Consider the following 14,788-nt stretch of genomic DNA (forward strand, 5'->3'; position numbering starts at 1 on the left):
TGTTTTTCTCTTGCTGATTTTATAATTTGTTCTTTCACTTTGACTTTAGAAGGTCTGATTATAATATACTATGGTGAAATCCTTTTTGCATTGTATTTGCCTTGGATTCCTGAACCTCCTTCAGAGGTTGTCTGTGTCTCTTGCTAGACTTGGGATATTTTCATCATTTCCCTAATAGTTGTTCTAAGACTTGATCTTTCTTCACCCTTGGGAATACCAATAATTTGTAAGTTCTTAAGTGTCTCAAGGGCTTTGTTCATTTACTATTATTTTTTTACTTTTTCTTTCTTTCTTTCTTTTCTTTATTTTCATCTGACTGAATTTCAAAAGACTTGGTTTCAGGTTCTAAAATTCTTTCTTCTGCTTGGTCCAATCTACTTTTGAAACTTTCAAATGTATTTTGTATTTCCTTCAATGAATTTTTCAGTTCCAGAATTTCTGTTTGTTTGTTTTTTCCTAAAAAAAGATATTTATCTCCTTGGTAAATTTCTCATTTATATCCTGAATTGATTTTCTGAGATCTTTGTACTGGTTGTCATATTTCTCTTGGATTTCATGGAGCTTCATTAAAATCAATACTTTGAATTCTTTATCTAGGATTTTTAGGATTTTTTTCTTGTTAGTATCTATTGTCGTAGATTTATTATGTTCCTTTGAGGGTATCATATTACCTTTCTTTTTGATGTTTCCTCTGTCTTTACATTGATCTCTGCACATCCGATGTACCAGTCACTTCTTATTTTGGAAATTTCTTTCATTGGGAAGAAACTTTCCTGAAGATGTGACTATGATGTTCATTGGGTAGGGTCCTTTGTCTTTGCTTTTATGTGCATACAGTAGTAAATACTCTGTATGATGTTTTTGGCTGTAAATAGCATCAGTGGTATCTGTGGTTTCCTTGGTGTGTTAGGGTGCAGTTATTGGTGGAGGCTGTGGTGAAGTTGTGCTGGGAACTGAGATGTCAGGTGGGCCCATCTTCAGGTTTCAGTGGTAGTGGTAGTGGGCTGTGTCTAACCTTGTGTGCTGGGACAGAGTATGCTGGCACCTACGTTGGTAGTTCCAGTAAGGCCAATTCTTGGACCTCTGGGTGGCTTTCTCAGATGCCAATTTTAGTAGTGGTGTACCTGGCAGATGAGTGGGCTTTCAAGCTTCTGGGCATCAAGTTTGGTGTGGGCAGTGGCAGTATCAGTAGTAGTGAGGTGCTCTTCTGATCCCAAAACACCGTGTACTTGTGTTGGCAGTGATTGCAATGGGGACTGTGCGGGCCAGCCTCGAGGCCATTAGGTGGCACTTGCAGGTAGGAGCCAGCCGAGGTGGTAGCACTAGGGTGTTTATGCCTGACCTCTGTCCCCTGGAAGAAGTGATCAGGTGTCCCAGGGGTTGCATTGAGTTAGGGAACCCCCAGAACACTGGATTTCACACTCTGTATCAGAGGATGGAGAAAAGCTGTTCAGAGCCACGTCAGGCAAGCTTGCATTCAGTCCCCTCAATGGCAAGTGCATGTTCCAGCTATGATAAAGGGCAGGAAAATCCTCAGGCCCCTGGAGAATGCTCGATTGAGGAGCAACCACTGCTGCTCTGAGGTCCTGCCACTGGGAGACTGGAGCAGGTCCCAGTGGCTGCAGCCCTGGCTAGTGGGTAGGGTATTTGCCTCCCTCTCACACTCCAGTCCCAGCAGGGTTCCCTCCCTCCTCCCAGCTTTCCTAGCCCACTTGGCTGTTCAGTCAGACTGGGGAGTTTGTGCCTAAACTGTAACTCAGCCCCAGGCTATAGGAGCCCAGCCTAGTTCAAGACCAAGCTTCCAAGGCAACTCTTGTCCTGTTCAGGTTTCGGGGGAGTTGCCAGCTTTCAGCACTGGCAGCTGCAGCCCATGCCATGCTCACTTCTCAGTCTGGTTTGTGGAATCCCACTCCCTGCTCATACTCTAGCATCACAAGCAGCAGCCTGAATTTCCCTAATGCCCAGGACTGGCGCTGTTGGTTCCTAGGACCATGCACAGTCTGTTAAAAGCCAGAAAGGGTGTGGGACCCAGGGTGTATTGCCTCCCTGAAGCAATTTCTTCCCACAGACTCCGACTACTCCTCAAGTCAGAATCGGGCTTGGGAGAGTTAAAAAGTGCTCTCCCATAGCCTGGATTGTACAACTCCCCAGTGGGAAAGTGCACCAAAGGAAGACTCTCACTCACCCTCTCCCATATTAGGGATTCACTCCCAGTTCCCAGCCAATCCCAGCCATGAAGACTGCTTGTTGTCTTTCTCCTTCCTAGATTTTAGTGTTTTCTGTTACTTTTCTGTTTAATTTTCATGTTCCCTCTTGGATAATGTATACATAGTGTAATTTTCTGCACACTATTTTGGTTCTTCTAAGTGGATGGGGTATGCCTGAAATGCCTCTAGTCAGCCATCTTAAACAAAAAGAGTTAGCATTTTAAATTGGAGAGTTCCATCGATATTTAAATAACATATCATGGTCTGCTAGAGACAACATTAATATCTGTGATTTTAAGTGTCTTATTCAAGTACACAAAGATAATCATTCCCAGAGTGGTCCTTGTAACTTGATAAAAAAAACTCTGATTCTCAAAGATGAATAGCTCTGAAGCAAAATACTTTCCACTTTCCAATTCTAGAAAAGGTTTCTTATGGGAGTATGTGTTTCTCTATGGTTTGAAATTGAAGGACTGTCAGCTACAAAACAAATAGACATAATATCTGTCACCATATTAAAATCAATGTTCATAAAAATAATGCTGATTAAATTCCTCAAGCAAGATAATCTATTTCACATAAAGTTCTGTTTGTACTTCAAAAGAATATTTGTTCTGCAATTGTGTTCAGAGCTCTACACATATAAATTAGATAAAATGTATTAATCATGATGTTGAAATTTCCTGTATTCTTTCTGATGTATTTTTGCTAGCTTGTTGTGTCATTTATTGTGAAAAGAACATCAAAATCTTCCATACAACTGTGAATTTGTTTCATCTTTTAATTGCATTAATTTTTACTTCTCATGTTTTGAAACAATTTAAGTGCATGAAATTTGGTGTTGTTACATCTATCTAGAGATTTGACTGTTTTTTGTCATTTTGAAACTTGTCTCCTTTCCTCTACTAATTGCTTTGCCTTAGATCCTACTTTATCTATATTAATATATATCTCTATATATATGCCAGCTCTGGATAATGTTTCATGGAATATCTTTTTTCACCCCTTTACTGTAAACTTTTCGGCATCCTTGATATTTTTATGTGACTTTTGTAATTAGCATATAGGTGGGATATGTTTTGTTCTGTTTTTGTCTTATAAGTGGAACATATGATCTATTTATATTTATGATATATTTGGGTTTAAATCTATCATCCTATTATTTTTACCTATTTGTCCCACTTTTACAATGTTCTTTTTTCGTCTCTTTTCTTGCCTTCTTTTGGATATATTGAGTAATTTTAAAATTCTGTTTCTCTGCTCCCTTAGCTTGGTAGTTATAGACTTTTTAATAAAACTTTTCCTTTAGCTTTTGTCCTATATAAAATGCATCCTACATTCATCAAAGTATAATATTAATTGGTGCTTTTGCTCACTCTTTGGACAATGAAAGGACTTTTGAACTCTTTAACTCGATTTATCCTCCTCTCAATTTAAATGCTATTGTTATACTGTATTTTAATTTAGCATATATTTTACACTCCCTAAGATGTTATTATCATTGTTTTAGGGAGTTCATAAGCATTAAATGTACCACCTTTAATTATACTTTATTTCTTTATATATAACTCAAATTTCTATCTAGAATCCTTTGTCTTTCACCACAAGAATAAATTTTAGTATTTCTTGAGGTGTACTTCTGCTGGTAACTAATTTTCTCCACTTTTATTTGTCTTAAATTTTGTTATTCATCTTAATTTTTTTTTGAGACAGAGTCTTGCTCTGTCACCTCAGGCAGAGTGCAGTGGCACCATCATAGCTCACTGCAACCTCAAACTCCTGGGCTCAAGCAATCCTCCTGCCTCAGCCTCCTGAGTAGCTGGGACTACAGGCAGGCCACCATGCCTGGCTAAGTTTTTCTATTTTTAGTAGAGATGGGGTCTCACTTTTGCCCAAGCCAGTCTTGAACACCTGAGCTCAAGCAATCCTCTCATCTCAGCCTCCCAGAGTGCTAGGATTACAGGTGTGAGCCACCACGCCTGGTCTCTTAATTTTTGAAGGATATTTTTCTGGATAGACATTCTAAGTTCAGAATATTTTCTTTCAGTATTTTGAAGGTGTCAAAATATATAGTCTAGGATGCACACTTTCACCTTTCCCATTCAATATAGCACTGGAAGTCTTACCCAGAGTAATCAAACAAGAGAAAGAAAGAAAAATGCATTCAAACAGGAAAAAAGGAAGTAAAATTGTCCCTCTTTGCAGATGACATACTCTTATATATAGAAAAACTTAAGGACTCCACCTAAAAGACTCTTAGACTGATAAATGAAGTCAATAAAATTGCATGATATAAAATCAACATACTAAAATTATTACTCATTTCTATACACCCATAATGAACTAGTTAAAAAAGAAATCAAGAAAACAATCCCATTTACACTAGAATAGCTGCCAAAAAAACCTTAGGAATAAATTTAACCAAGGAGGTGAAAGAAACAATCAGTAAAGTGAAGAGACATTCTGTAGACTGGGAGAAAATATTTGCAAACTATCAATCCAACAAGGGCCTAATATCTAGAACATAAAAGGAATTCAAACAATTCGATAGCAAAATAAATAAATAAATAAACCCCCAAAACAAACAAAAAAAACCAAAAAAACAAAATAATTCCATTAAAAAGGGGGGAAAGGATCTGAATAGGCATTTCTCAAAAATGAAAGCCATGCAAATGGCCAACAGGTGTATGAAAAAATGCTCAACATCACTAATCATCAGGGAAATGCAAATCCAAACCACAATGAGATATCTTACCCCAGTGAGAATGGCTATTATCAAAAAGACAAGGAATACCAAATGTTTGCAATGACATGGAAAAAAGGAAACTCTTCTACACTGTTAGTGGCAATGTAAATTAGTACAACCACTGTGGAAAACGGTATGGAGGTTTCTCACAAAAGTAAAAATAGAACTACTATATGATCCAGCAATACCATTACTAAGTGTTTATCCCCAAAAAAGGAAATCACTATATCACTATGAGAAGTCAGATGTTAATTTTCTTGTTTCACTTTTGAAGGTAATTTGTCTTCCTTCTTGAATTATTGTATTTTGGGGGTTTCATCTGCTTCCTATAGAGATTCTGATTAATTAAATTCTTTAATCAATTTTGGAAGATCCTCAGCTATTATTTGATCAAATATTGCTTTTGTCCATTCTTTCTTATCTCCTTTTGGAAACTCAACTGTGTATGTTAAACTTTCTCGTGGCATTTCTTTGTCTCTGTGCTTTCTTCTGTATCTTACATGCTTTTATATCTCTGTGCTTCGCTTTGAATATTTTCTTCTGACCATTTTTCTTTAACTTCACTAACTAAATTTTCAGCTTCGTCTGACTACAATAGAACCCATCCATTAAGTTTTTTTTTTTTTAACATTTTTGTTATTATATTTTCCACTTCTAGAAATTTGATTTGGATATTTTTTATATTTTCCAGTTCTTGCATAAAATTCTCAATAATGTCTTCTATCTCCTTGAATATAGTAAGTGTAGTTATTTAAAGTCTATTTCTGGTAACTCTTCCATCTAGGTCCCTGGTTGGACTGTTTTCATTGTCCTTTGATTTATGATAATATTGTTTTAGTTTTTCGGTTTTTTTTTTCTTTTTATTTTTTAGGTCATCTCAGCTTCAGAAATAATGTTTCATTTCTTCACGTTCCTAGTTTTGTTTTATTGTGCACTTGATGTATGTGAAAAATTATATGTTTAATTTAGGGCCTAAGGTAACATTTTCCTCCTTCAGAAACAATTTACATTTGCTTCTGGAAAGTGGCTAGAGGCATTAGCAATGCCAGATCGCCTTAATTCAATTTTAGGGGTTGAAGTGATTTAAAACTGTGCTTCAGTCCCTGCAAGATCAAGTTTTGGTGCTTTACTCATAGGGCTACCCAAAGTATGGTTGTTTACCAGAATCCTCCTCCTTGGCAGGCCATGGAATCTGATTATTTTACCCTTTGACCCATATGCAAAAGGTTTAGCATCTTCTCACCCCTAGGTAAAATGCCATGCTCATCCTAGTTTTCATTCTTCTAGGTCTTAGATCCATAATTCTTCCTTATCTTGTTAGAGCTACACTTTCTTTGAGCAAATGTCTATTATATATTTTTTAACCTTTCTAATTGTCAGTGAAAGGGATGGTCCTGATTACTTAGTCCACTATTACGGAAGACTTTAAATATAATTTGAATAGTTTGTAAAATGGTTCTAAACGTGTTTTATCAGCTTCTCCTGTGAGAACCATTTCTCAGCAATAGAATCTATTAATATTTTGGAGAAATAATTATTAAAAATTCTTGAATGGGAATTTCCTATAGCTATTTAAAACATAAGGCCAGATATAAAATGTTATATTCCTGGAATCCAAACCAAGGGTCTTATTTTAAAAGATTTTTATTTAGAAGTAGTCATAAATTCAATTGTAACACCCTTTCTGTTTTATTTTTTCCTTATAATTATATAATATAAAGAATATATTTTTAACTAAACCCCGTAAAGATACCCACAAAGCCCCTCCAGTTTACCTCAATGTACCACAAAAATATTATCTTGGATATGGGCCATGGTGTGAAAAAGGTTGGAAAGGACTGACCTAACAACATTTATTTCATATACACTTTTTCTTGTTAGCAGAACTTACTTTTCACTATAAAAGATGAAAACATCAAATATATGTTTTCCCATAGGTTTTGCCAAGGGGAGAATCATGTGGCCCAATCTTGGCCAATGAGACCTGAGGAGAAGACTCCTGGGGACTTGAAAGATTTGCCTTTCTAAGAAAAAATTGATCAACCCAAGGAAACATTCATCTTCTTCATTGGGTGTGGTATCTTTGTTCCTTGTAATCTAGAACTGATGCGGCCATGTATGACTATGAGGCTAAATGTTGCTGATGTGTTGAGGATAGTGGTATGGGAAGATAGATAGCACAGGGGTCCCCAAAATTTGTTCAGCAACTAAACTAATCTGGAACACCTCTACTTTTGTATGTCTGGTTATACAAGTAAATAAATGCTCTTATAATTTCAGCTCATCTATTTGAGTCTTCTGTTTCTTGCAACCAAAGGATGCTAACTAATAATAAAACTTTAGTGGTTTTAAAGTATGGACCCCAAATTATTTGACACTTCTCCCATTGAGAGGTGGGTTTGTGTCCCTTCCCCCTGAGTCTGAGTGGGCTGTGACTGCTTCAATGATTGGCGTATGATGGAAGGGATGCTGTTTGGTTTGTGAGACTACATCATAAAAGGTGATATAGTTTCTGCCATGGTGAATGGAACACTTACCCTTGGAGCTTTGAGTTGTGATGTAAGATGTCTGACTACCTACACCTGCCATGATGTAAGAAGCCAAACCACTTGGTGGGGCCATGTGTTGGTGCTCCAGTTGGCAGTGCTAATATTTGATTCATTCCAGCCCACACACCAGACATGTAAATGAACAAGACTTGAGATGATTTTGGCCCCCACCATCGAGTTCCCCCCTTGTCTCTGAATCTTCCCAGCTGAAGCCCCAGACATCATGGAGCAGACACAAGTTATTTCTCTTGTGCCCTCTTCAAATTTCTGACCAACAGAATCCATGAGCATGGTACACTAAAATAAATAAGCTGCTAGATTCTGGGGTAATTTATTATACAGGAATGGTAACTGGAACAACATTTTCATCTTATTTTATATTTATCATGAGTTGCCACATAATATAAACTTGAGATGTGATAGTGTGGCCCTTGCAACTTTAAGTTTAGGTAACTTAAGGTTTTAAGCCACCTAGACACAGAAACGATTCTTTAGCGAAGTAAGATTAGTGTTCACAAAGACACTATTAATCCTCCCCATAAATAGACCATTGGAATTGCTCATCGGATAATAACTTTGGTAAAAAAAAAAATCTTTAACTGGGATATGCTTTCTTTATGAATTATAATCACAACTTTTCTGCAGTAATGTTACATGACTCACAACTTAGGAGAACCAATAACAAACTTCACATTAATATTATCAAGTAAACAGCCCTATTTGTTTCTGTCTAAGCTCACAAAATGGGAGCAGGGAATGGAGGAGTCTGAGGTTCAGAAGTCCAGAGGTCCATTAACACCTATGTGCCCTGTACAAGTTACTTCACCTCTCTCAGCTCCGGTTTTACTTGTAAAATAAGAGAGCTGGGTTAGAAGACTAATGAACCTTCCAAATTTGATGTTAGGGAGCAAAATAGAAAAGTAGTATGGTAGGCTGAATAACACCCTCCGTCAAAGGTGTCCACATCTGAATCCCCAGAACCTATGAATATGTTACCTTCCATAGCAAAAGGCACTTTGCAGATGTGATTAAGGATCTTGAGAGAGACAGGAGGATGAGAGTCATACAGAGGAGACATGAGGATAGAAGCCGAGGTCAGAGAGGAGAGAAGACACTGCCAGCTCTGAAGCTGGAGGAAGGAGTCATGAGCCAAGGAATGCAGGCATCAAGAAAACAGATTTTTCCCCTAGAGCTTCCAGAAGGGACCCAGCCCTATGGACCCATTTTAGACTTCTGACCTCCAGAACTGTAAAAGAATAATTTTGTGCTGCTTGAAGCCAGTAAATCTGTGGTAATGTGTTACAACAGCAATAGGACACTCATACAGTGATTGAAATCTTGGGTTCTGCTATCAGACTATTTGAGTTCAAGTCCATCTTACCGGATATATGACCTCGGGCAAGTTACTTCAATTCTCTGTAACTCAGTTTCATCTTGAAAAATAGGGATCATAGAAGAACTGAACCTGCTGGATTACTGTGAGGTTTTGAGGAAATCCTTTGGATTATTTGGAATTTAGTAATTTTTAAATAAATGTAGCCATTGTTCTGTTGTCGCGATTTATAATTTTTTTGTTCCTTCTCTCTCATAAGTCGTATATTTCTTCCTACATAGTCATAGAGGAAGAGGGATGAAGGAGCATCTACTTTATGAGTTGTGTATACAACATCTCATTTGGTCCTTACAACCAGTTGTGAAATGGGTATGATTATAAGTTTTCATGTGATAAAATTGAGACTGTGGGAGGAGAATTTTTCCAAGTATCATAGCTAGTAAGTGGACAAACCAAAGTGGCTTGCTCCCATTGCATTAACTACACTTATTGCTGGATGATGATGAATGAACAAATATGTACAAATAACCACAGCAGTATGCACTCAACTAATACTGTGGAGTCTACACCCACAGACACTAGGTCACCCTATCTTGATCCACATTGGCACGATTCCTAGCTCTTTACCATCCCTTCTTTGTTTTCAGAAAGGTTGGAAGAAGCAAGGAAGACGTGCCTGGTCTACAGTGACGCCAGGCGTCGCCCAGGTCCCGCCCTGCGTTGCCAGGAAGGTGACGCAAGCCACTGCGACACAAAGGCGGGGACTAAGTGGGGAAAGGCCCCAGGCCATTAACAGGGGCGGGGTCTCCCTAGAGACCAGTGTGTGGCGGCGGAGTTAGACACACCCGTCGCTCCGCCCCCGGAGAGAGCCGGCGCCGCCATGGAGGAGTACCATCGCCACTGCGACGAGGTACCGCCCCTCGATGGCCTGGGAGCGTCCCCCCCGCCCCCCTGCCTCGGTGCAGGGTCTCAGCTGGGTGATTTCCCTGTGGGGGCCGGCCCATAGAGTTGGGATACTACATCCTCCTAGCCTGGATCCTTTCCGCGGGGCCGCGGATCCGCCCCGCGCATCCCGGTCTCCCCACCCGGACGTCCTGAGGGTGGTCTGAGAGTCTGGGTGGCAGGGGTGGACAGGAGAGCGTGAATCAGGCGGTTGGGTCCCGGCCGGGTTGGGCGGGGACGAGGCCTGAGTTGGGGTGCCCGAGGTGGCGGGGGATGTCAGGCACCGCCCGTCTGCCGGGCGGGCCTCAAAACCGGTCTTCATTCTGCTTCTTCCGCCCCTTGGCGTCCCCAGAGCAGGTGCCGCCCCGCTGCTCAGGGCCTTGGCCCTGCCACTCTCGCTCCTGGGAGCTCTCGCCTGGGTGGGCTAAAAGGAAGTGCTTTGTGGATTATGAGCCCTTGCTTACTGACTCAGGCTTCCCTGATCCCTACCAGAATCCCATGATGTCAGTTGTCCTGTTACTCAGGGGGACTCTGACTTTTCGTGACGGATAAGTGACTTGCCCCAAGTTAAAACTTACAGGAATGACAGATGCTCAATTTGAACCCAGGCCTCTGAGTACACAGCTACAGTTCTTGCTTCACTTTAACCGCTAGGAGAATGAGGCCTGTCGGATCCCAGCATAACTTGTGACAGCTTGTAAGAGCAGAATAGACAAAGACGTTTCCTATACAGTGGTGGCCACTGGTGAATGATGCAGAAAAATAAAAGTAGGCACATGATGGAGATGCAGCATAAGATGATGTATTATTTAGTTCCCGGAAGGGGTTCTGGTCCAATGGGACAGTTTAGGATGTGGGTTTCTGCAGAAACTGAAACCACATTTAAATGAATTAATTCCGTGATACAGGGAGTGTAGGTACTTACAAGTCAATGGTAAAGTGTTCTAATTTTACAAGTAAGGACTTGAGGCATAAGAAATTCCATGACTGGCTCCCTCTCAGGCATATCCCCCAACAAGTGCTCCCCACCTGACTCCTAAGAGTGTTCTTTCCTGCAGTTCTTCCTAAATACATACATTTACGAAGAAAAGAACTAAAAGTATGTATGTTGCCATGGCCACCCAGTGCATCCAGATTATTAGGTGACTTTCCAAATTGAAGTGAAATGGGCAGTATCTCATTCATAGGCCAATTTTGAAAATAGATAGGGACCCAATTTTAAGGCAAAATGATAATAGCGTCCTCCTATCTAGCTATAATTTTGTATCTTTTAGCAAATCTCTCCTTAGTCACCTCTTCCTCCTCCCCTTCCCAACCTCCAGTATTCTCTGTTCTACTTTTTACTTCTATGAGATCAACTTGTTCGAAGTAAATTTAAGTTGTGTAGTGGTTTTCACAAAAATGCTGATGTCATGAAGCACCTAAAATCATCTCCATGGATACATATCATGTATTACCTGAAGTGTCTTGGTTTAGATTTCAGTCTTATCATATAACCTAGTTCTGTACTCTAGGACACTTGGATGTCATTGATAGTTACTGTTAATTTAGGATTCTAACAAGCTACTCCAAAGAAAAGACTAAGTTGTCAAATCAATTTATAGTATTAAAGGGATATTAATTTTGAATGATCAGGTATTTTTATAATCTTTAATTTAGAAAAGCCACATTTTTGCCTAGCATAATTTAAAAACAAAATTGAAAATAATCTATTAAGCATTCTTTTCTTACAGACCACTTTATTCTTCCACTTAGCTAAAACCATTTCCTACATACTGATAACACATATATCTTTATGGCCACTTCCTGTTTATTTCCTGAGCTTTAAAATATAATGATTCTTAATCTAGGATGTCTATCAGAATCGCCAGTATAAAGCACTTTTTTAAAAGATGTAGTTGCTCAGGCTCTGCACCAAACCTAATGAATCAGAATCTCCAGGAGGTAAGTAGGGAATGTATTCTGTATTTTTACATGTTTGGGGTAGGATTGGCGGCCTTGGTAGACCTAGTGCCCCTTATCACTATGGTCCCCTATCACTAACACCTGCCTAAGCCAGCCTAGAATATTCTGTGTAGTGTCATATCTACAAATAAAGGGAAGTCTGTGTTGAAAACAGCTTTACCTTTTGTTTTCCCTTTAGGTTGGCTTCAATGCTGATGAAGCTCATAATATTGTCAAAGAGGTAAGTGATATATTTTGTTTATTGAGAAGCTTGCTGCATTGATGGAAATTAAAAAAAAACTGTTTTGACTTTTAGTACAAAGTTAGAAACCATAGTGTTAAAAGAAGAAGATTTTAAATATGTATCCACTAACTCTTTTAAATATGTATCCACTAACTCTTTATAAGGATGTTTCTATGTTTTGTTGTGTGCCGTCAGGCATCTTGGGGCTTACTCTGAAAGAAATGCTCAAGGACTTTCTTAGTCTAGAAAATTGGTTTGCTGTTTTCTGAAATTGATTCTTTTGAATAAAAGAACTTTGATTCCAGTAGGGCAAACATTATTTTAAATGTTAATGCTATAAAAGTATGTGTTTATGTGTGTGTATCTATATCTATATATATATATATATATATATACACTTTATATAATGTAAAGTGTATGTGTAACATATATACATATTATGTCAAAAAGATGAAAGACCCTAGAAATGTCTACCTTTAGACATTGTATGCTATTTTTGCCCAATATAATTGGAAAAATAATCACTTGACATCTTTTAGACCCTGATATGATAATAAATCAAAATCTTAAGAAAAATATTTGAAACATGAAATCTGGTCCTCCTGTTAGGAAAATAGAAAAGAAGTTCTCTTTGGGAATTAATTCTGGCAGAGAAACTTTCATTATTCTGGTGATATCACATACAGACTATTGTGGGTAAGGTATTTATGAACACTTTAATAATCCTGAGTCATCTTTAACTTTGCCAAATCTCAGAAAAAGACTGAGCTGGCCCAGAAGGCAGGCTCGTATTGTGAGTGTGGCTGCTGGGGCTCATGTCTTAGCAGGCCCTGGTTGCATTTAGTCTGAGCTGGATCAGCGCCACCCTCTGGTCATTGTTCACGTCATCATTGCATCCTGAGACAGTACCTCACCTGCCTGAATGCTCTGGGGCACCAGCTCATCCAGAGCTCACCCAGGACTCACCCAGGGCTGGCCTTGTACAACTAGGATTAATTCAAGGTCTGAGAGGGCTAGACAGGCACCTCGAAAAACATGCCAGATTTTAATAGTTCAGAATCATGTATTATATACATCTATGTAGCCCAGGAATAGTTAATTATTAAAAATAGAATGCAAATGTTATTAATACCTGGATAATGTCAAAGCACAAACGAGAGAAACTGGGAGGTAGAAGAAGCAATGGAAGCAGTGAGAAGGGCAGAATGATAACAATCTCATTTTTCAAAGTAGAAGGTCAGGAGAAACCGTCCTTGGTTGATGAAGCATGACAGAAAGGATGCTAGGGTCTTTGGGGGTCCTTTTAAATAGTGCCTTCTTCCTTACCCAAGTTCTGAACCAAACGAAAAGACAAGTCACTAGAAAGAGAACAAAATACCACCTTTACTAATGATAAAAAGTAAGTTGGAAATTATATCTTGTTTTGTGAACTCCCACTCAGTTCTCAGTTTAGACCTTGGAAAAGGCATCGAAAGGAAAGTTTGAGTCAGCAGAGAGAAACACTTACCCAGGCTGGTGCCTTTCTCTGGTTTGGGTGGAGACGGAAGAAGAAAACAAAACCCAAGTCCAAGACATTTGGGAAATTGGCTCTCCCAAATGAGAATGTTGGAAAAATGGTGTCACCCACCAACCAGGTAACTCACTCCACCTCCATAGGGAGGAATAACTGGTGGGACAAGAGGCCAGGAATGTTAGGGAGAAATCCTCTGTGTGGAAGGAAACATTAGGAATGGAAAAGAAACATGTTCCTAACAGTGTAAATATAAGGATAAATTAAAATAGTAAATTCATTATTTTGAGAGAAGTGGTGATAGGAAGGTGGCAGGTGGTCTGAGGGAACCAAATCTTCATCTGTCATAGCAGGAGTTCTGTAGATGTCTATATCTCATAATTCAAGAAATAGTGTTATAAACATTTTTTTGAGATACGTAAGTAACCCTTAGAAGAAATAAACACAAACAATTGTACACTGAAGGATTTCCTCTGGGAAATGGGGCTAGGATGTGAAAGGAAAGAGTAGGGAGGGGACTTTTGTTTTCCATTGTAAGCTCTTCTGTTTGGATTTTTAAAACCATGTGCTTGTGTTACTTTGATGTGAAATTAAAAGAACCATGCTTCTTAAACTGGGATGTACGCCGTTGGCAGTGGCTAGGTAGTACTAGAAGCCACTGTGTGCCTTTTAAAGCATCAATTTTACTTGAATATTTGCAAGAGGGAGTTCAGTGATATAAGTAATTTAACTGAAAACATTTTTAATAAAAAACTCTGATATGTAGTCAAAAGCAAGCATCTCTTGAATTTTTTACATGAAATATGAGACTTCAGAGATACGTCAGGTTTGCTACATGTTACTTGCAGCTGCGTGTCTGTCCTCTTCCCTTCTCCTTTCTTGCTATGAGCCAGCTATCTTCTGTCATCAAAACATTTCCACTGACGCATTGGAAAGGCTTGAGTGTGAGTGATATTTTAAAACATTTCAGTACTTCCTAGATGATTATATAATTTCAGCAATTATTTCTGTTTTCCTTATCTCTTACTGATCTTATTTTCTTTCCTTTGATTCTTTGCTCTGAGCCCCTATGCTAATATAATATTTTTCCTGCTGAACTCTTAGAGCCACTCATTTATCAGTAATATGCATACATGTTATTTAACGTTAATGATAGAATTTGTCTCCCAGAAAATCCTCAAAGAAACAGTGAGTTAAAAATGAAATTATGGCCAGGCGCGATGGCTCACGCCTGTAATCCTAGCACTCTGGGAGGCCGAGGCGGGCGGATTGTTTGAGCTCAGGAGTTCGAAACCAGCCTGAGCAAGAACGAG

At 38.9% G+C, this 14,788-nt stretch overlaps 1 protein-coding gene across 1 annotated transcript in view; it reads left to right on the plus strand.

Annotated features, from left to right (window-relative positions):
- Positions 1-9,588: 9,588 nt before the first annotated feature.
- DYNLT3 (dynein, light chain, Tctex-type 3) overlaps positions 9,589-14,788 on the plus strand; it is a 9,956-nt gene continuing 4,756 nt past the window's right edge. The window contains exons 1-2 of the mRNA XM_012642103.1: positions 9,589-9,745; positions 11,921-11,962. Coding sequence (XP_012497557.1) covers positions 9,716-9,745; positions 11,921-11,962 — 72 coding nt within the window. The 5' untranslated portion in view covers positions 9,589-9,715. The remainder of the gene's footprint in view (positions 9,746-11,920; positions 11,963-14,788) is intronic.

Source organism: Propithecus coquereli, unplaced genomic scaffold (genome assembly GCF_000956105.1).
Source record: "Propithecus coquereli isolate 6110/MARCELLA unplaced genomic scaffold, Pcoq_1.0 Scaffold173, whole genome shotgun sequence".
Taxonomy (NCBI): domain Eukaryota; kingdom Metazoa; phylum Chordata; class Mammalia; order Primates; family Indriidae; genus Propithecus; species Propithecus coquereli.